General features: G+C 39.4%; 2 protein-coding genes across 13 annotated transcripts in view; both read right to left on the reverse strand.

Annotated features, from left to right (window-relative positions):
- Exo5 (exonuclease 5) overlaps nt 1-12,368 on the reverse strand; it is a 65,071-nt gene extending 52,703 nt beyond the window's left edge. For 2 of the 10 annotated variants that reach the window (XR_009224308.1, XR_009224307.1), the window contains exon 1: nt 195-1,758. The gene's annotated coding sequence lies outside the window, so the exon portion shown is untranslated. Of the gene's footprint in view, nt 1-194; nt 1,759-12,325 lie in introns of those variants that run through there. The other 8 variants (XR_009224302.1, XR_006857105.2, XR_009224305.1 and 5 more) reach the window with 7 other exon arrangements.
- On the reverse strand, nt 6,062-22,359 carry Zfp69 (ZFP69 zinc finger protein). Of its 3 annotated transcripts, XM_058570856.1 has the most exons (7): nt 21,893-22,359; nt 21,172-21,397; nt 20,011-20,386; nt 18,423-18,508; nt 12,739-12,865; nt 12,326-12,421; nt 6,062-7,412 (listed from the first exon to the last, which is right to left on the reverse strand). In XM_058570856.1, exons 3-7 carry the CDS (start codon nt 20,132-20,134, stop codon nt 6,280-6,282), a joined length of 1,566 nt encoding a protein of 521 aa, XP_058426839.1. In that variant the 5' UTR covers nt 20,135-20,386; nt 21,172-21,397; nt 21,893-22,359; the 3' UTR covers nt 6,062-6,279. The 3 variants fall into 3 exon arrangements, with proteins under 3 accessions (XP_058426839.1, XP_046324585.1, XP_046324587.1); XM_046468629.2 differs by lacking the exon at nt 21,172-21,397; XM_046468631.2 differs by lacking the exons at nt 21,172-21,397; nt 21,893-22,359 and adding an exon at nt 20,622-20,784.
- Between the last annotated feature and the right edge of the window lie 962 nt (nt 22,360-23,321).

The following is a 23,321-nucleotide window of genomic DNA, read 5'->3' on the forward strand; positions in this document are numbered from 1 at the left end:
CCTGCATGTCATCGGGCTTTCGCTTTCCTCGGATCCCAAACCACTGTCTCTCCGGGAGTGTCATCTATGCCGAAAAGTATTCTAAACACTTCCTACAAGTCTGGAAGAGCGGGCCATGACAGTAAGCGGCCGCCGGCCCTGAGAAACTCTCAGCCGAACGCACATTCTTCGGAGCGAGAAGGTTCAGAACTCACGAGAATCTGGCTGCGACGGGAGAGGAGCGGAGACGGTGGCCGCGGGCGATTCCCACCCCGGGGCAGGGAAGGAGGGAGGAGGACGCAGCGATCCGGGAACTCAGGCCCTTGGACTCCGAAAAGCAGTCTGTACAATCCCCCAGCTCCTTCGCCCCCCGGACTCCACTTGGCTTCAACGTAGCCTCGGAACTGCTTCAGGACTGTTCCTTAAAAGCACCAATAACCCGCAGAGGGAGCCTAGAGACAGAGGACTACCCCGTGCCGGGAGCCCCGCCCCAGATTGCCCTGGGGAGCCCGAACACCACCTCTTCCCAGAGTCCTTCGCGGCGCTGCCCAGTCCTCGCGAGGATGTAGCTCCGACTCGAATCCCGCTCCCAGCGGGCCAAGGAGGCTTCTCCTATCACTGGCTTGGGCTTAGGGAAACTCTGGGAGCTTGGGGCTCCGTGTGTGCTTGTCGTTTAGTTCTAGACCGAACTCTCCCCTGATTGTAGGCGCTGTGTCTGCTCCTTGACAACCTTTGGCTCTACATCTGCATCTTAGAGCCTCGCACCAGCTTTCCCACTGAAGGACAAGCCACGAGCTCACTTCTAAGATTCTGGTGCTCCCCTCCTTGGGGGTAGTGTTCCCCCCCCCTTTATTGGGAAACATACAATCACGTTCTGAAATATAAGTCAGTAATTTTTTTTAACGCACTTTTCACCATTCGTACAAAAATAGAACAACCAGACCCTTCCCAAAGACACTTCTGAGGCAACCACTACCTTTCTATGACTGCTGCCTTCCTTTTCTTTACAGCAAACTTGATTTATGACAAAGGTGGCATCGCACAGCTATTTGAAAAAGATGGTCTATTTAGTGAAGGTTCTGTGACAATATAGTTATTCTTTCGGAAAGCAGTATAAAATGGGAACTTCTCACATGATCACAAAAGTCAATTTCAGGTGGATTGAAGATTAAATATGAAATGCTAAACAGTAAGGCTTTTAAACTAATATAGGTGCTAAAAACTACAAAGTACATTTTCTGTCAGTTGGGAAAAATTTGAAGTGATTTTTATCAGATATTATCAATCAATTGTAAATATCCTGAGTGCAGTAATGTTGTTGTGGTTATGTAGGAAAACGTCCTTTTTCACAGGAACATGGAAGTTGAACAAAAGCATTTTAATCAAGTGAGATAAGAGAAGGTTAAGTGGCACCCCCTTTCTCCACAGAAAAGTCTTAACTGGGCTTCTCCAGAAATCTTCACCATGGCTGATTTTAGGACTGTCTGCAGAAGAGTTCAATGTAGATAAACTTCCTATTTTCATGTTGCCCTATCTTACTTGGCCACTGGCCGGGAAGAAATCAGCACTCCAGGTGCTGGACATCCCTTACTAGTTTTTCACAAACATATCCAGTATAGTAGTTTGTATACCAATTGGGCTCCATGGTAACAGCTGGCAGGGGGAGGACAGAAAGGGGAGAAGCTTTCCCCTTCTCAAGTGTTGTCCTTGAAGGGTTAACTTTCCCAAAACAGTGAAAGGAGAAGCTGCTTTTATGTGAACTTCTGTAGACTGTGAACTTCTGAGCCCCTCCCCTTACATACTGGGTATAAAACTCTGAAACTATCTGAACTTGGGGTTCAGGGGATTGATTGATTACAGCAAAAGCTGCGCCCTCTGAACCTGACTGCAGCCAAATAAAACTGTTTCCTGCTATCTTCGGTGCCTTGCCTCATTTGTCCCTACAACAAAGGCATTGATGAATTGAGGTTGAGGTTTTCTACCTCCTCCCCAGTATAACCATCTTTAGCCAGGATGAAACTTCTAATGCCAGAAAACCTCCACCTGGACCCCTTCACACATGGACCATTCCTCAAATGGTGTTGGGGGACAATGTGACTGGTGGAATGAAGCAGAAGATAATGAAAAACAAACATGAAATATTGGGGGGAAAGAGTGGTTCATGTGTAACAGGGGAATATTATACTGGGGAGGAGGCAGAAATCTCCAAAACTAACTTCAGGTGAGGCTTGATTTAGTCATCAAGCACTATGTCCAGGATTGAGCTTCCTCTTTCCATCTCTTGGATCTATTTCTAACTGTGGTTGATTGTCCCATATCCAGTCAGTATTTATCTTTCTCTCTCAGTTTTCCAGGGCTACAGCCTTTCAGATTTGTGTCCAGTGAGGGGTGTTGGGGGAGGTGGGGTTCATTTCCCTATTACTTAAACAGAAGTCCAGAAAATTGGCCATTAGTTGAGCTGGGGTTACCTTCCTGCTTGAGCCAAAGTATGCTAGAAAAAAGAGCCTGAGGTAAGAAATACTGTTTTGTTTTCTTAACTTGGAAGGTGCAAACCCATAGCAGAAAAGAAGAGAGTGAAACAAGCAACAACATAAAGCAAATTGAAGTGGCCATTACTTCAGTTGAACTGTAATTTTATAAAATTTATATCTTTTCTTTTACTTTCTGATCTAAAATCCTATAAGATAAGGTCTACCTTTTTGGTTTATTTTATAAATTCACCCAGGAAGGCACAAATTTTATGCAGCGTATAACATACCATTCCCTGATGATACATGGGAGGCCAAACAGAAGATAACTAAACAAAGGAGCTGGGCAGAAAGAAGAGGAACTTACAGGGTTGAAGACTAAAACCCATGAAATAGTGTAGAATATTTGGGGGACCATAAGATCTTTATGGCCAAGCAAAGTTTGGTTGGGTGGAAATTTGGAAGCTTCTTCCAGAAAAAATAGGCAGTGCTGTATATCAAGTGTTCTATAGTTTAAAATTTGACCTTTATTTTTAAGTTATGACAAACCATTGAGGGATTTTAAGGAATAAAGTGGTTTAATATGTGTTCTAGAATGATCATGCTAGCAGCAGTGCAGAGAATAAAGAGAGGAGTACAGATTAGCTATGGGAGAAACTAGTTGGTAGTCTACTTATGTCATTAGGAGGGGCTAAGAACTTGATTAAAACTTTGGATATGGAAATGGAGAGAAGAGAGGCTGAGGAGATTCTAACAGAATATACTGTACTTGGTGACTGATTGGGAGAGGTAGTGGATGACAGGAAGAAGTTTCAGCTATCTTAGAATTGGATTGATGGCAGTACCCCTTCTGGGTTAAGGGATACAGATTTTATTGAAACAATTTTGATTTGAGTTTTCAACATGTTTACTACAGGATATCCAAGTGGCAATATCCATTGTTCTGGAACTCAGGATGAGATTTCTAAGATAGAGATACAGATGTTAGAAGTCTAAGGATATTAATGAGATAAACTAAATAATGTGTAGAGATGAGAAAGTGCTTAATAACATGGTCCTGGAGGAGGGTGTATTGGTGACTGGCAGAGGGACAAGTGCCTGTGAGATAGAGAATGAACAAGCAGATGCAACAGGTAAGCCAATAGGTAGGTTCTGAAGCATAACATAGGACCTCCTAAGGCAGTCATAGATGTAAGAAGTAAACTCTTGCATCAGCAAACAGTGGCTACGTTCAGCCAGTTAAAGGCACGTATTTGGAAAGCTAGAGTAACAAACTTTAAGGAAAGATGGTCAAAAATGTAACTGAGGGCTAGGGTTGTAGCACAGTGATAGAGAACGTGCCTAACATGTATGAGGCACTGGGTTTGATCCTCAGTACTGCACATAAATAAAAAACAAAGGTCCATTGACAAATTTTATACACACAAACTTTTTTTTTTTTAAATGTGACTGAGGGGCTGGGGTTACAGCTCAGTGGCAAAGCATTTGCCTAGGACTTGTGAGGCATTGAGTCCTATCTTCAGCACCAATAAAAACAAAACAAAGGTATTGTGTCCTTCTACAACTAAAAACATTTCTTAAAAATGTAACTGAGGACCTGGGTAATTAAAAAAGAGGATTCCCATCTCTTCTTCATCTATAAAGTCAGTGTTCTAGATTAGGTGAGCTGCTAGACTATTTCCAGTTCTAAAATCCTGATTCTCTGGGCAGGCACTGAAGAATGGGTAGGATTTGGAACTCTATGAACATGAACCTTTTCTTCTAGGAATTTCTTTCCCTTCCAGACACTACTCCATCCACATTGTTCCAACGGTAGCTGAGATCTCTGCCAGCAGTTTAGGGGTGGGCACCTGACCTAGCTGGGCAAATAACGCTTCCCCCCCGGGAAGGGAAGAAAAAGAAGGCAGCTTTTCTCTATCTATACAAAACATGGAGCTAATGGTAACTGGGATTTGTAATCAGCTGTTATATGTGGTGTGTGTTGGGGCAGGGGAGGGGAGTAGTACAGAATGAAGATACAGAAGCAGAGATGAGAGATGGAGAGAGAAAATGACCTGGATTTTCCAAAGTGCTCCTGGTCTCAGTTCACTGTTAGCAAGTAGTACAGCTCCTGAATTTCATGATACACTAAGATCTAATATCTAATATCCTCCTTTGAGACTTATACTAACCCTTCTTGATTTGTTATTTGCAACTCAATCGAGTCTTACTATACTGATATTAGAGCCCATATGGGAAGCAGAAAAGTAAATGGGAAATGAAACTAAAAGGTAGGACTATATATAATAGAGGATCCTGACAAGGTCTAGATTATAAATGGAGTAGTGGTTGGGTGGTGAGAGCTAAAAGAAAATTCATTGACACAGAATCACTAAAACACTGAAAACTAAGCACAGAATTACAGGTCTTGGCCTTGGTGTTCATCTTTCATAATCTAAAAAGCAATGTTAAGTAATTCTCATTCGTTAATGCTTTTTAACTAGAAAGTCACGTCCCTCCTGTCTCCCTCCATGTGTTAAATTTGCTAACAGAATCGTCCTGTAAAATGCTACACAATGTACAGTCAGTCAGTCATCCATGGTAGACCCTGCCATTAAGTACCCTTCCTTGACTGTCAGTTCGTCCCCCTTCCAGGTGGAGGGGTTGCAGCCAATATTATATTCATCAAGGTAAGTAGTCCAATCTCTTTAAAGGGAGGTACCAGGCTCAAAAGTCAAAGAGTGAAGCAATTGTTGGAAAGATGCCTTCTCCTTTAGCTGAAATAAAGATAAGGTTTCCTTACTGGAGCTGGAGATGGCAAGTGTTGCTGTTTCTGAGAGATATAGCTCAGCTAGTAATTATAGGCCATGTGTCAAAATATAGAATGATGCTTCTTTGATGGCTGACAAAGCAACTGGTCCAGGAGATGCTTCAGCCTCAAAGAAGGCTCTTTTAGTTTTGCATTTTGCTAGAAATCAAATAAATTGGTCCAAGCTCTGTGAAGGACTGTTTGCTAATACATACCCCCCAGGTGTAGAAATCCCAGTTCTAGGAATTTGCCCTACCTATAAAATTTACATGTGTAATGAACATATGTAGAGCTATTCATTGCAATTGTATAAACAATTAGAAATAACCCAAGTCAATCCATAGTGAACTGGCTAAAATATATTCATACATGAAATATTAAGCAGCTCTAAAAAAGAATGATTCAGTGCCTTATATAGTGGAGTGACCCCCATGATATATTAAGTAATAAAAGTAATGCGCAGGTGTTTTTGTACAGGAGGCTGCTGTTTATGTTTAAAAAGGAAAAGTATATTTGCATTATTTTGATTGTAGATAAAAATCTGCAAGGGTGCACAAAAAAGTTATAAAAAATGGTTGCCTCTAGGTAACAGAATTATGTGGTGGGAAATGGGTGGAGGAGGCTTTTCATTGTATATAACTGTACTTTCTGAACTTCATATCATGTGAACACTTTCCCCATGGGAAAAAAAATTTTTAATCTAAAAAATAAGAGTGGTGGTATTTTAGACAGTATTTCCCAAATGCTGGACTGTAAATCAGTGAATTCCCATGAGGAAATAATTTATTAATCCACCATGAAATCAGGAAAAATTATGTTGTAAATATTTCATGATACTTAATTTATTTAATTTGAAGAACCATATTTTAAGTATTTTGTATAGAAGTGTCAGTAGGTATTAATGTAATGTTTATTTACACAACAGGCAAAATTTAAAGTTACCATCATTAAATCAACTTCTCAAATTTATTTGAGTCCTGAAATTTTAAAGCTAAGAATCACTGATTCAGATGTGGCTTTTGTTCTCATCAAATAAATATTTTTTTACACATTACTTTGGAAGGCATTCCGCCTGTGTATTTCATGGTGTCGACTAAGTGATGAATTATAGCTGAAGGATTTTCCACATTCATTACATTCGTAAGGTTTTTCTCCAGTGTGATGTCTCTGATGTTTCTTAAAGGATGAATCATGCCTGTAGGCTTTCCCACAGCGGTTGCATTCATATGCTTTCACTCCCGTATGGACAGTTTTATGGTTGTTAAGATGTATCCTCTGTCTAAATGCTTTTCCACATTCCTTACATTTGTAGGGTCTTTCACCAGTATGTATTCTCTGGTGATGTGTTAGATATGCTCTATGACTAAAGGTCTTACAACATGCAGTACATGCATAGGGCTTCTCCCCAGTATGAATTCTTACGTGTTCACTAAGGTGTCTAACCTGTCGAAAGGTTTTCCCACATTCGTTGCAAGTAAAAGGTTTCTCTCCAGAATGAGTCTTTAGATGTTGGGTCAAGCTAATGTTCTGGCTGAAAGCTTTCTGACATTTGTCACATACATAAGGCTTCTCCCCAGTGTGAGTTCTATGATGCTGATTAAGAGATGAGCGATGTCTGAAGGCTTTGCCACACTCCTCACATTCGAAGGGTTTCTCACCAGTATGGATCCTCTGGTGTGTATTAAGAGATGCACTTTGACTAAAGGCCCTTCCACATTCCTTACATCTGAAAGGCTTCTCGCCAGTATGAATTCTCATGTGTTCAGTAAGATGATTGGGTTGTTTGAACATTTTTTCACATATATTACATTCATAGATTTTTGCTCTTATGCAACTTATTGGATGATTAATCAAATCTAATTTGTATTTTTTCCTCTTTCTAGGTGTGTCACATTTATGATGCTTCTGTTCCAAAATATTTGAACTCACAATAGTTTCCCCGTATTTGTGAACATCTTGGACTCTCTTCTTGTGGGTCAAAATGGCTTGTCTCACATTTCTTCCACAGGTTTCCTTGTGCTTTTCTAACACATCATCATATCTGGAAACTTTTTTCAATGTGGAATAAATGATATCATCCCTTATGAACCTTTCCATCATAATGTCATGATACAAATGTTCCTGGGAAATGTCATTATTTGCAGTTGACTCATTGGTTTCTGTTTTACTCTTTGAGTCTGAAATAAATGAAAAGATGCAAATAACTCATCTTCACCGTGTTTTTTTTAATTAATTACAGTAATGGGAATACGATGGAGATTTAGGCAACAATACATAAAGCACATGAGCTTTTGACTATATTTATATATGGTTATGCAACCGGAGAGGTAATGGGAAATAAAATTTAAGAAACAGTGAACAGATTAAATGTGTCATTCATTTGTAGTAAAACTAGAGTTTTTTAGTACTGTTATTTCTGATAATTCTAATGAACTATTAGTACTATTTAGTACCAATAAATACCAATTCCATTACTAATAAGTAATAAAATTTCAAAGCTGTGTCTTTATGAATATATTTTTTTTCATTGACACTATTTTTGGAAAACAATCTCAGAAAGATAAAATGTTCCTCTCCCCATTTCAGCAGAATCAGAAGAGACACTGGTTCAAAGACTAGGGTTTAAACTAAGAATATGCACAAGAACATTACACTGTCCTTTATTAAAACTTGTATTTGTATGTATTTAGTTCTGCTTCCTGAGATATTAATACATCCATGGAAATGTTATTTATGCAAAAAAAATGTTATTTATGTAAGAAACCCAGACAGTTGTATTGCTACTGCTGCTAGGTTCCAGGAAAATATCCTTTAACCTGGTCAACACAGAATAATCATTAGTGCTTTTACATTCCAAATTATAAATGAATAGAAGCATAACAAAGTCTATGTTCTTCAGGTCCCTGATTCTGGTCGGGAATAGGGGAGGAAGAAGAGAAGACAATAGGGAAAGAGAAAAGAAGCCATCTGTGTACCCCTCCCCAATTTAGTATTCAGGCCTGAAGCAGGCCCACAGAAAAGGAAAAACCAAAATTTAACTCTGAATGATATTGGGAGTTTTACTATTTCACTGAATTCAATAAATATTTTACTAAAATCAAGATTGTTCATGTTAGAGACTGGACCATCTATTAGACCTCTTTGAGATTTCATCCAGAATCAGGGCAAGGACATTCAGGGTACCTTTTATTATTATTTTCTTCTTTTGGTATTTTGTTTTGTTTTGTGGTGGTGGTGGGGAGAGAACCCAGGGTCTTGCACATGCTAATGAAGTGTTGTACCACCTAGTGATTCCCTTATCTCCTATTGTTTTCATTATTACAAGTTGCAGAAGAGAAACCACAGGACAATATACAATTATTAGAATTTATAACAGAGTGAAACAAGGTGGGCTGCCTATAAAAAGTCAATATTAAAAATAAATTGTGTTATTACACACAAGCAACAAGCAGAAAACAATTTTTAAAAATATATCATCTATGGGCTGGGGATGTGGCTCAAGCAGTAGCACGCTCGCCTGGCATGTGTGGGGCGCTGGGCTTGATCCTCAATACCACGTAAAAATAAAATAAAGATATTGTGTCCACCTAAAACTAAAAACTAAATATTAAATTTTATATATATATATATATATATATATATATATATATATCCTATAATAGCAATAAAATGCACAACTTCCAGAATGAATTTTAACAATAATATGAAATATGTACAAGACCTTTATGGAGAAAATCCTAAAACTTTAATGAACAAAAATTTATAATAAATACCAATAAATGGAAAAATATGTCATGTTCCTGGATAGTAGGATTCAATATCATAATAATGTTAATCTTCTCAAGATTGATCTAGATATTTGATTCTGTTTCAATAAAAATGGCAACACAGCATTTGTGTCTGTCATTTAATGCAATGATTATATAATTCATATGCAAAAGCAAGGGGTTCAGTAATAGCCAGGGCAATTTTAAGAAACGAAGTGGGTACTCTACTTCTACTAGATAATAGGTCTCATTATGGAATACAGTAAAGGAAGACAGCCTGGAATTAGAGTAGGGATAGAAAATTTTTAAAATGAAATGGAACAGAACGAGCCCAGAAATAGCCAGACGCAGTGGTGCACTCCCATAATCTCAGCAGTTTGGGAGGCTGAGGCAGAAGGTTTGTGAGTTCAAAGCCAGCCTTAGCAAAAGCGAGGTGCGAAGCAATTCAGTGAGACCCTGTCTCTAAATAAAATACAAAATAGGGCTGGGGATGTGGTTCAGTGGTCGAGTGCCCTCAAGTTCAATACCCAGTACCCCCAGCAAAAGAGCCTAGAAATAGACCTAAGCATAGAAACTTGACATGTGACAGAGCTGCACCAATTATCCAACAAATGGTTCCTGGACTAAATGTCCATGTAGAAAAAGTTAAATTAGACTTTTTTTTAAATCTCATATATAAAATAAATTCCAGATGAATTTCAAACAAATATGAAAAGCAAAACTTTAAAAATACAGACAGGTGCTGTGGTTGTGCTCAGTGGTAGAGTGCTTGGCTAGTGTGTGTGTGTGGCACTGGGTTCAATCCTCAGCACCACATAAAAATTAATAAAACAAAGGTATTCTGCCCATTTACAACTAAAAAACTTTTCTAAAAATATAGGAGTATAAAGGAATATATCATCTACATATAGTATAATGGAGGATAACGGGGCAGAAAAGGGTATCTTACATAATAAAAAGCACACAGAAAAAAACTAATAAATTAAGTAAAATTAAATTTAATAATACATATCCTTTAAAAGACATTTTATTTATTTATTGATTGATTGATTGGTATCGGGGATTGAACCAGGGGCACTTAACCACTGAGCTACACTGAGCCATATCCCCAGTCCCCCCACCTTTTTAATTATTTTTAGTTGTAGGTGGACACAATACCTTTATTTTATTTATTTATTTTTATGTGGAGCTGAGGATCAAACCCAGTGCCTCATGTACACTAGGCAAGCACTCTACCACTGAGCTACAACCCCAGCCTTATCCAGCCCTTTTTTATTTTGAGATAGTCTCACTAAGTTGCTTAGGGCTTGGCTAAGTTGCTAAGACTGGCTTTGAACTTGTGATCCTCTTGCCTCAACCTCCAAAACGTTGGGAATATGGATATGCAATACCGTGCTTAGCCAAAGACATTATTTTTTCAAAATGAAAGATGGGTCACTGGCTGAGATAAAACATTTATAAAACAAAGCTATGAACGATTAGTATCCAGAATACACACACACATTTTTCTAAAAACTAATTTTAATAAATATAAATAATAGAAAAATTGGCAAAGGATATAATAGGTAATTTACAGAGAAGGAATCTTGGATGGATGTTCAACAAACATGAGAATATGCTTCCTCTCATAACTAATTAGGAAAATGAAAGAAATAATATCATATTCACCCAACTGAATTTACAAAAATTTTCAAGTTTGACAGTGCCAAGTATTGATAGAAATGCTAAGTTCTGGGAACTTTCAAAACCTGATGACAGGAATACAAATTGGTGACACTGCTTTGAAGAGGAACTTGGTAATAACTTGTAAAATGAAGGCATATATATCCCATTACCCAGAAATTTTGCTCTACCAACTACCTTGAAAAAATATTTGAATACATATATGAGCAGTTATGTGCACAAAAGTAGACTGCAGCATCTCTGTAATCTCCAAATTGGAAACAACATAGTATACCAACAGAAAAATGAATAAATTGTGGTTTATTAATTCAATGGAAATGAATAAACTAGAACAACATAGAGTAACATCAACAGTGTTGAACAAGAAAAGCAAGGAAAGGGAACTGGGGTTATGGCTCAGTGGCAGAGCACTTGCCTGGCATGTGTGAGGCACTGAGTTCGATCCTCAGCACTGCATATAAATAAATAAAAAATAAAGATACATTAACAACTAAAAAATATTTTTTAAAAAATGCAAGGAAAGGGCTGGGGTTGTGGCTCAAGAGGTAGAGCGCTCGCCTCGCACGTGCGAGACCCTGGGTTCGATCCTCAGCATCTCATAAAAATAAACAAGTGAAATAAAGGTATTGTGTCCAACTACAACTAAAAAATAAATATTTTTAAAAGATGCAAGGAAAGTACATAAATCATTTATTTGAAGAATGTGTAAAACAATGCTGTTGTTTTAGGGATATATGTATGTAATGAAAGTAAGAAGACAAATGGCAACAGTAATATTTAAACAGAAGAGTGGTTATTTTGAAAGGTGGGAGAGGAACAGCAGGGCTTCAACTTTTACTTCTTTTTTTTTTTTTTAAATATTTATTGTTTAGTTTTCGGCAGACACAACATCTTTGTTTGTATGTGGTGCTGAGGATCGAACCCGGGCCGCACGCATGCTAGGTGAGCGCGCTACCGCTTGAGCCACATCCCCAGCCCCAACTTTTATTTCTTAATCTGGATGGAGGTTACATAGAAATGTGTTATAATGTTCTCTATGGCTTTCAAAATGTCTAAAATTTTTCATAATAAAAGTGAAGTTCAGGAAAATTGCTACTGGATTGGGCGAGAAGGAATCCTGTGCTAATTTCTCTTACAGGATTATTCATGAAGTAGCTATTACCAAAAATTAAGACAGGTAAATTAAAAAGAGATGAAAACTGGAACTGGAAAATAAAATGTGGGGAAAAGTGGAAATAGAGTGGAAGAGAGAAAATTAAAGATTTGTACAGACCTGAAAAGAGATCTGTTTTCTGTGGAGAGACCACATACATCTGACTACTTAGAGGAAAGAGCTTTAGGTGGGCAGGACTTAGGATACTGGAGAAAGAAGGAAAATCAACTTTAACCTTACTGAGGACAATTGGAAACAATATAGTATAACAACAGAAAAATGAATAAATTGTGGTTTATGTGTAAACAGTGGGAAAATATGACCAATAATCATATTATTGAGAGACTTTTGCAAGGGCTCAGTGAAGAGAGAGGGGTAAAATTAGGTTTAGTGCATCCCTTGTCCAGTAGCCGGAGCGTTCCTGGCCGCCTGGGAGGGCCTGAGGACTAACCCACATACTAAAAGCTATCATCTCCCTTGGTCTTACCTGAAACATCATTTCTGGGGCCTTCTTTCTGTATCATCCATGGCTCTTCTCCTTTCTCCAACTGGGAAATCACACTAGGCTTGGAAAACTGATATCCTGCATATGAAGTAAAAGAGAAAGAATATGAATATTTATATTTATGTCTAAGTACCATCCTTAGAATTTAGTTCTAGTGTTCTGGTATTCAGGGGCTCTGAGAATGGGAAGGGGCATGTCTTTCTATTCTAGCTCTATAAAGTAAAGCTGATCCCCAAGGAATCATATCTGCCCTGGCTTGGTTTTCAAAGGAATAATACATCTTTAATGCAGAACCCAAGGCCAAGTCTCCAAAGAATTTACAATATTGATAATTTAGAAATAATGACTATTCTATAATGGGCAGGTTTCTGGATATATGAATGACCCATCCTTACCCACTGACACCAGATTCCTGTAGTTCTCCAGCATCACATCCCGGTACAAATTCCGGTGAGTAGGGGCCAAATGCCCCCACTCCTCCTGGGTAAAGTCCACAAATATGTCCTTGAAGGTCAACAGTTCCTAGAACATCAAACATTCCTTTTCAGTAGAGTCCAAGGATTTCTGACATTTTCAAAGTTTTGGGAGATTCCAAACTAATTTTACCAGGGGCCTCCCTGGATCTGTTTTGAAATTACTGTAAATACTTAAATATGTAGGACATATGATCATACATGCCTTAGAAAAAATTAAGCAGATCAGAGGAAATAGGGAGACCCAAAGTGAGTGTAAAAATGATCTTTTGTGTAGGGTACTTATAGAAAGTTGCTTTTAAAGGATGATATTTGGCCAGAGAGATGAATTCAGTGAGGAAGAACCATGAGGAAATCTGTGGGGAGAGCATTCCAGGGAGGTGTAAAGAACCTCAGATGAGAACATTCTTTTTTTGGTGGGCAGGAGAGCGGGTACTGGGGATTGAACTCAGGGGCACTTGACCACTGAGCCACATTTCCACTCCTATTTTATTTAGAGACAGGGTCTCACTGAGTTGCTTAACACCTTGCTTTTGCTGAGGCTGTCTTTGAACTCGAGATCCTCCTGGGATTACAGGCCACTGGCGCCTGGTGAGAACATTCTTAGCTTATTTGAGGAACAGAAGGTAAAGAGCATGGATGGAGGTAGGTTAGGGAAGGGGACTGTAGAAGAAGATGAGATCAGAAGGGGTAGGGAATGGGGGTAGGACAGGCACTTCTGCTCCCAATACTTTCATCAAATACCTATGCGTTCTTGCTGAGCTTGAATTCTGGGGCCCAGATGGAGTTTAGTCCAAGATGGACAAATGTCTGGAACTGTAGTCTAACCCCTTCCTAGCTTAAATACTGAAAGATAAAAAAAAAAAAAAGACTGCCCCTTAGTGGTGGTGAGAAGCATTGGCAATGAGGCAAAATTCAATCAAATTAAAGATGTATCACTGCCAGAGCTCAGTCACAGCTCCAGAAAGAATAAGAATAATCAGCCCCTCATCTTAACCAACTGACAGAGGAAAGAACTTAGAATATCTTAGAAATACAATAAAACAAAACAAAACAAAAACCTATCTATCTATACACACACACTCCCCTCATATTCCACTGTTTTTATATATATAGTTTTTTTTTTTTTTTAATTATTAGACACTGGATGTGGTGGCACATGCCTATAATTCCAGAAACTTGGGAAGCTGGGGCAGGGGGATCCCAATTTCAAGGACAGCTTCATTAATTGAGCAAGGTCCTAAGCAACTTAGTGAGACTCTGTCTCAAAATTAAAAGGGTTGGGAATGTAGCTCAGTGGTTAAGTGACCCTGGGATCAATTCCCAGTACCAAAAAATTAAACAAACAAGTAAATAAATAGATGTGTAAACAAGGGGGGAAATATGACCAATAATCAAGAAAATAAAAATCAAAACAAACAGACACACAGATAATCCAGTCACTGAAATTATCAGATAAGAACTTCAAAGCAATTATTTAAATATATGCTAAAGAATTTACAATAAAATACAGATAGAATGGATAAAGAGATGGAAATAACTTTAGAGCGATACGGAAATGCTAGAAAAGAAATAAAAATTCTACAAATGAAAAATACAATGTATGAAAAATTCATTTAATGGCCTTAAAGTAGACAAGGTAAATGAAGACAAGCTCAGTGAAACTTAAAAATGAGTCAATAGATATTGTCAAACTAGAGCAGTAAGAGAAAAAAAAAATTGTGGGTTAATATCAAATGATATAATTGAAACCTCAGAAGAAGAAAGCAAAATATTTAAAGAAAAAGTAGCTGAAAAACTTCTAAACTGATGGTACTTACAAATTCAAGAAGCTTAGCAAACCCCGAAAGGGATAAATAAACACCTACCCACCCCCCAAAAAAACCCCACACCTATGTATATCACAGCAAAACTGCTGAATAACCAAAATAAAGGTGAAGATTGTAAAAGCAGGCGAAAGATCTGGAACCCAAGTGGAGTTTAGTCCAAGATGAATGCCTATCAGGAGAAAAGATGGTAAGAAAAGGGAAACAAAAAAAAGCAATAAAAAAAATTGGTATGAAACAAAGACACATCACACAATGATAAGAATAACAGGAAACTCCTCATCAGAAACAATACAAGCTAAAAAATAATGGAACCTTTTTAAAATACTTAAAGAAAAAATAACCTAGAATTCTAAATCCAATAGAGGATTCTCAAATAAGAGAAAATATTAAGGCCTGTTTAGATTAACAAAAACTGTACAAATTGGTCACCAGAACACTTACACTACAAGACATGATAACGTTTTTCAGATTGAAGGGAAATAAACTCCAGAAATTTGGAACAAAAGGTTTAAAAAATGAAGAGTACCTGAATTAGTAAGTAGGCAAATACAAAAGACTCAGGTTATTTTTTTGCTTTTGTGGTTTTCAACTAAGAATTGAACCTAGGAGTGCTCTACCACTTAACTACATCTCCAGTCCTTTCTATTTTTTATTTTGAGATAAGGTCTTGCTAAATTGCTGAGGCTGGCCTTGAATTTATGATCCTCCTCCTGCCTGAGCCTCTGGAGTCACTGGGATTACTGGGATTACAGGCATGTGTCACTGTGCCTAGCCCCCAGCTCTTCTTTTTATTTTTTATTTTGAGACTTTCTAAATTGCTGAAGCTGGCCTAGAACTTGTGATCCTCCTGCCTCAGCCTCCTGAGTTCATGGGATTACAGGTGTGTGCCACCATACCTGGTTTCTTAATTTTTAAATAAGACAATTTACCATCTTTTTGCTTTTGCAAAAATGCAAACAATGTATTGTGGGGTTTGTAACACATAAGGTAGAATACGTGATGATGACAGAACAAAGAATAGGAAGCAGTAAATGGAAATATGTTTTCATAGTAACACGTGATGCCGTATGTTAATTCAACGCAACTGAAATAAATTTAAAAATGCATACCATGATAGAATGACCATTAAAACAAAAACAAAAAAAAATGTAGCTTAAAAGTCACTGGAGTGGCCAAGTGTGGTGGTAAATGCCTGAATCCCAGTGGCTTGAGAGGCTGAGGCAAGGAGGATCACAAGTTCAAAGCCAGCCTCAGCAATTTAGTGAGGCCCTAAGCAACTTAGCAAGACCCTGTCTCAAAATAAAAACATAAAATAAAAAGGGCAGGGGATGTGGTTCAGTGGTTAGGCACACCTGGGTTCAATCCCTAATACAAAAAAAAAAAAAAAGTCACTGGAGGACATAAAATGGGATACTCAGAAATAATTTAATCCAAAAGAAGGCAGGAGAGAAGGAACAACGAAAAAAAGAACAGAAAGGACAATAGCAAAGAACAACCTACACTTAGACCCATCCATAATAATGATTACTTTAACTATAAATAGACTAAACTAGCAAGACCCACCCACATTTAAGAAGGTCACACTTTAACTATAAAGACACCAATAGTTTTAAAAAGGAGGACATTTTAAGGCTGCGGTTGCAGCTTAGAGGTAGAGTGCTTGCCTTGCATGCGTGAGGCCCTGGGTTTGATCCTCAGCACCATATAAAAATAAACCAAATAAAAATAAAGATATTTTTTAAAAGTTATGTATTTATAATTTAAAATTTTTAAAAAGGAGGACATTTTAAACAAGATCAGGTGCATTCAGGATGGTATGGCCATAAATCAGAGGGATATTTCATAATAATAAGTGCATCAATACAAGAAGACAACAATCGTGTTTATGCATCTGATGACAGACTTCAAATAAATAAAAGTTGATAGAACTAAAGAGATACAGATAAATCATGATTACAGATTTTTTTAAAAAAATTATTTAGTTGTTAACGGACCTTTATTTTATTCATTTATTTACATGCAGCATTGAGAATCGAATCCAGTGCCTCACACATGCAAGGCAAGTGCTCTACCACTAAGCCACAACCCCAGCCTCATGATTATAGATTTTAATATCCTCTCAGTAATTGATAAAAACTGACAAAAATTCATCAAGGATATAGAAGATTTGAACATTACCATCAAATAGTTAACTGATATTTATCGAATACCATAAACAATTACAGAATATATATTCTTTTTTTTTAACAATACCTTTATTTCACTTATTTATTTTTATGTGGTGCTGAGGATCGAACCCAGGGTCTTGCACTCTACCACTAAGCCACAACCCCAGCCCCTATATTCTTTTTTTAAATTAAACTCTTTTAAGACATTTGTGGGACTGGGGTTGTGGCTCAGTGGCAGAGTGCTCACCTAGCACATGTGAGGCATTTGGTTCGATCCTCAGCACCACATAAAAATAAAGGTATTGTGTCAACTAAAAAATATTTTTTAAAAAAGACATTTGTGGATTTATATGCAGTTATAATAAGTAATACAAATTTCATGTATTCCTTATGAGGGCTGGAGCAGAGTACTAATTGGAAAGCACAAGAAGGAATTTTCTGAGATGGAGGCAATGTTCTCTTTATTAATTTGATTACATGGGTACATGCACATGTCAAAATAGAATATATTTCCTAAATGTATTTTCCTGTATGTCATTTATACTTCAGTTTAAAAAAAATTTAATCCTTTCCCATCGCTAAGGAATCTACTTTTTGATAAATATAGGAAGTGAGGGATTCCAGATATGTGGAATGTAGAGAAAAGATGATTCTTTAAATAATTAATCTATTATTTAACTAACTATGATTTCTTCCATATTACCATAAATAACTGGAATGAATTTTAACCCTAGAAGGCAGACATTAGCATCTAAATTTCTTAGCTAAGGAAATGGATTGTAAAGAGCCAAAAGAAAAAAAATTGCCCTAGACACCAAGCAAGGAAGATGAGAGAAAATCAAACTGTGCACCATCTAATATCAGATAAAATCAAATCCAATATCATCTAAATTCAGATTTAAAGTTCTTTTTACTTAAAACTCTTCTGTTGGGCTGGAGTTGTGGCTCAGTGGTAGAGTGCTTGCCTAGCATGCATGAGGCACTGGGTTGGATGTAAAATAAAGATATTGTGTCCACCTAAAACTAAAAAATACATGTTAAAAAAAAAAAAACTCTTCTGTCTCCAATAATACCTCTGTAAAAGTCTTTTAATTTCCTTCTGTTTTACCCATGTTTCCACCAGATGGTGAAGACCCCATTTCTGACATGCTATCCTAACTGCTCTTAAAGCTGCTCCTGCGCTTTGCCCCACTTCAAAGATGTGGCCATTTCTTCTCACTATGCCAAGGGTCATCTCTTACAGAGTTCACAGTGATGTGGATATATCACTAAGAATGTCAGAATTTCATCTCACTTATGGATTTTGAATATTATATTGACATTTATCTTAGATCCCAAGTAACATCCATTGGTTTCTAGGAGCTGGAAATATCACTCATTATGCTTTCTCTACAAAAAATAGCACAATATCAGATCAAGATGCTGGTGAGAAACAAGAGTTGCAGGAAGGCCCCTATGAGCAGAGATACTGTCACCACAGAAGCTCAGTTTCTGAATGAGAGCAATTTGCATAGTTGAACTTGTTTGTCTCAACCCACTCACTTCTCCCAAAACAGACAGGTTAAAAAACAAGAAGCATTATTAAGAAAATGAGGAAGCTCCAACCCACCTGGGGTTCTGCTGTCAGGAGGTCAGGGGTCAATTCATCCTCTAAACTTTCTTCCTGGGTCTCAGCAGCATCCTGAGACAGCAGAGCTAGGGAACAAAAAGAACTATGAATTTTGCATCTACTCAAATCTCTCAAATGCAAGAACGCTCTGTAGACCCACTGACTCTTCCCAAAAAAATATTCACAAAAGGGGACATCTAGGGCTAGGATTGTGGCTCAGTGGTAGAGTGCACACCTAGCATGCTTGAGGCACTGGGTTCAATCCTCAGCACCACATAAAAATAAAATGAAGATTGTGTTGTGTCCATCTAAAACTAAAAAATAAAAAAAAAAGGTGGGGGGACATCTAGAATGACTCAAAGGAGCCCAAAACTCTTTAGTGAGGAGGACCTGCAGTGTGTTGCTTTGGGTATTGATACTTCCCAATGGTCAAAAGCACAAATCTTTCAGGCCACTTCTTTGTTCTAAAATCCTCAAAGGGTCTCCCACAGATAAGAAAGAAAAAATTCAAACATTTCACCATGGACTTCAAGGCAGTCTATGATCTGCCCAAAGCTTATTTTCTCAGCAGTGGTTACCTCCAAACTACCAACCTTTATACCTGGGACACCACCCACTTCACATTCTTAACCCTCATTTAGACTAAATAGTCCCCATTCTCTAAACCTCTCTTCAAAGTACCCACTTTTCTATACTTCCTCCAAATCTTCTATAAAAAGCTTCAGATATTTTTCCAGACTCAACTCAATGCTATCTGATTTATATTTCCTCAGGATTCTAAAAGAGCTTTTCTTAGCCTATCTTCTATTATTTTGATCTGGTCGTATATCTATCTACTCTTTCAACTAATAATCAGCTTTAGAGATAATTCTTCTTCTTCTTCTCCCTGCCCCCCAATCTCTCAAGATGCTTAGCCAAAGTCCCTGTCTGACATAGATGGAATACAATAAAAATACTGGCTGGATATGAAGTATTAGAGGTATGAGGACATCACATGAGACACATGAATTCCTCTCTCCATATATCTTCTCCTGACCAGACCACTAAATAAGGTGGGTATGTCTTAGACATGTTTCCTGCCTAATTCACATAGTTCAAGGTAATATGAGAGGAATCAGGCATGTTATTCCTGCCTCTCGGAGGGGGAGGGGTGGAAATCTGATGCTTGTCAAAAATATTGGTTAAATATTTTTAACCAATAAGTGGCTAAAATGACTAGAACTTGAGCTGGAAAACCCTTCGGAGGACTTAAGAGTCAGAACCCTTTGATCCCTCTACATGTGAATCACATTCCCACACTTAAGAGCCAGAGGTGGGGAACAACTCTATTCTAGCTTCCCCTCATGTATTTTATCTGATGCCAGGAGATGGGAGCAGCATGGAGCACATATTGAAAAAGAGCCTGAGATGGGAGCCCAATATTTTCTCTCCCAGCTAGACTACTCCCAAAAGCCACGAGCTCAGCACGAGTGAACCCCCTGAAAGACCTTCCTTCCTCCAATTTTCTCCCCAAGAAACAACCTCAACGAAGTACATCTGTTCACATAAATGAGACCTCCTTCTTCCCCCTCCTTCAGTCTATTCTCACCTTCTTCTTCAAACATTTTAGTCACATCCTCCCATGAGGGCGCCTCCCCCTTGGCCTTCCTTGGATGGTGTAACTTCACCCAGGTACTGGCCTTGGGCAGGGTGATCAGGAGCTGCTGAGGCATGATGATGCACGACCAACTGGCGTTGTCCACTTCTGGTGAGGAAATTGCCAGAATCTCCAATGAGAGGCTTGGCAATTGCGTGGTCTTTCTCAGACTGCAATCTTCTGCCCTCGGGGCTTTGGCATGTCCCTGCAGGACTAGGACCTGGAGGACCCTAGAGGTTGGAGTGACTTTAACAACTCTGAAAACTGGACACCATTTTTTGGGAGGCAGTCAGGTGAGTTGGTTTGAGTACATGGCTTTGTAATCATTCTAGAGGAACAAAAGACAAGAAAAAAGAAATCCAGAAACACTTTCATATGGACAGAACTCCAGAACCTGCAGAAATATATTTTAAAATGCAAAAGATCTAATACAATGGTGCGGCATCAATGCAAGAGTAAGTATAATCAGATTTCTTGAATGTAGCTTCCACCTCCCGATTCCACAAAAACACAAAGACAGGCAAACACCCAAAGATGCACAAACATCTGCCTTGATTTCCCACCTTGTAAGCTACATGCATATTCTGCTTGGATCCAGATTTGGGAGTCAACACAGGCTTTGAAACCAGACAGCCTGGCTAGAACCCAGACACTAGCCAACAAAAGCTCTGAGGCACTTCAATTCTGTGAAGTGAAAACTGAGGTGCTTCAGTTTGCTCACCTATAAAATAGGAATAGTAATTGCATTTTGTAGCAAGCCCTTATAAACCTTTTATTTTATGCTGTGTCATACCATTATTTTTAAAGTTATTTTTAAAAAACAATTTGAAATATGCATGTAAAGTTCATTTTTAGTATCTCAACTGATGGAATAATCACATAGCTGTTTTAGCCGAGGCAAACAGTGACAGACACATCATCACCCATGAAGCCTAACAACTGATAAAATGCATCCTGGGTTCAGAAATGTTAAATTGGGAGAGGGGTTAATACTTAAATGGAAGAAATATAGTACTTTAAGTTTAACGAGGGCTCCTGCAGAATTATTGGTAGCAAGCAGATTTGAAAACAACCCAAATCAACTCATCCAACCACTGGCATCTAGGCAGGTACCTCCACCATGACCAGGTCCAGTGTATCTGGAGTCCTCAAAACAGCTGGGTGGAAAAGGGGGTGGCCCAGGCTAGGGTTGTAGCTCAATGGTAGAGCGCTTGCCTTGCATGTGTGAGGCACTGGGTTGATCCTCAGCCTCACATAAAAATAAAGAGGGCCCGGGTTGGGGCTCAGCGGTAGCGCACTTGGCCTTGCATGTGTGAGGCACTGGGTTCGATCCTCAGCCCTACATAAAAATAAATAAAATAAAGGTCTATCAACAACTAAAAAATATTTTTTAAATAATAATATATAAATAAAGATACTGTGTCCATCTACAACTAAAATATTTTAAAAAGGCGGGGGCGGGTGGCCCGACTTTCTGAAGTTGGTGGAGAAGAGACTTATTAACTACGTGCGTCCTTAGAGACTGGAGATTATAGGAAATATCCTACCCCTGAATATTAAAAAAGGACCTCTATGGGCTGGGGATGTGGCTCAAGCAGTAAAGCAATCGCCTGGCATGCGCAGGGCGCTGGGTTCGATCCTTAGCACCATATAAAAATAAAGATATTGTGTCCACCTAAAACTAAAAAATAAAAATTAAAAAAAAAAGGACTCCTTATGGAAGTACAGAAACTTTGGACTCGTCCCTAAGAAGCGGTTAATGACGCGCACCCTCACAGGTCTCCCATATAGGCCAGCCAGGAAAAGAGAGGTAGACCAGCAGAGGAGTACTCACCAGGTGGGCCTTGGACGCCGGGAGGGCCAGGGTTGGGACGTGGGGACGCTCACTCCAGAGCCTTTCTGCTGCAGAGGTCTCTAGAGAAGGACTGGGTGGTAATAGATTCTGTTCTTTCCCACCCTTTTACGGACCGTCCACAACGTCCAGCGTTCGCCTAGACGTCCTTCCGAAGCCCGGAGGGCCCTCGGCCTCCGGACTGGACCAGGCTTTCTTCCAAATTTCCATCCAGGGCCCTCTAGGATGGGTGGCTTTGCCAGCCGCACCCCTGGCGGCTTTGGGGCTGGAATGGGAGGGCGCCCTGAACCGGCGCCGACTGTGGCTTTAGTGCCCGAGACAGCGGCCACAGCCAAGTGCACCCGGCCTCTGAGGCCGAGCGCCCCGTCTTGCAGCGCGGGCGCCCCGGGACGCGCCCTCCAGGTGGCCAGCGATGCCCGCAGCCTGCTGCCCTGCCCCAGCCGGCCCGCCCACCCAACGGGATCCGCTCAGTCCAGGACCTACGCCCGCGCGTCTCGCCCCGGCTCCGCAACCCACTGCCCGCCCTCTCCGGAGCCAGCGCGCGCCCGAGCACCCGGAAGCCGGAAGCCGCCGAGCGCCTGGGCTCGCGTCCGCGGCCACCCAGACCCTGGGGGCGGCGACCTACGAGGCCACCCCCTTGTTGCCCCGGCCCGGCCGCTGGGCCCCCAAAGCCGGCAGGTTGATGGGGAATCCTGGCGTCCTGCGTTCATTCACTGGCCCAGCAGCTCTCGTCCTGGTGCTTGTGACCCGCCACGCGTCCTTACAAGATCTTAGGACGCAGCACAGAATGCACGCTTTCCTGCTCTTTTGAGACTTCATTCTGGTGAAATTAGTAATAAGTAGGAAAATAAATCAATGATGCCCTCAGGTGATAGCAGGAGCCTCAGAAAACAATTACATTATTTTCTGGAATACATGTTTTAAGTTTAAAGAGATATGTATTAGTTTGCTAAGGCTGCCATTAAATATATATATATATATATATATATATATATATATATATATATACACACACCACACATCAGGTGGCTTAACCCACAGAAATATATTTTCTCAAACTTCTGGGAGTTAGTTTGATTTCTCCTGCGGCCTATCTCCCTTGGGTTGCAGATGGCTGCTTTCTTTCTGTGTCCTCACAAGGTTTGTGTGTGTGTGTGTGTGTGTGTGTAGCATGTGCATACATGTGTGTATGTGTACTGTGTACTATGTGCACGTCCCTGTGCCCTTGGTGTGTCTGTGTATTCATATTATCCTTAAAGAAAAGAGGAACATTAAAACATTATGTTCCTGAGTGCTGTCTTCATATTCCCCAAAATCTAGCCACGTTAGGGAACAATGAGAGCAAGCCTGGGCCAATTGAATGTCCAGATACATATTACATTGAAGGACATTGACTTATGCACACCAGGAA

Source organism: Marmota monax, unplaced genomic scaffold (genome assembly GCF_021218885.2).
Source record: "Marmota monax isolate L192 unplaced genomic scaffold, Marmota_monax_Labrador192_F-V1.1 WCK01_AAM20220418_F8-fsc00008, whole genome shotgun sequence".
In the NCBI taxonomy this organism is placed as follows: Eukaryota; Metazoa; Chordata; class Mammalia; order Rodentia; family Sciuridae; genus Marmota; species Marmota monax.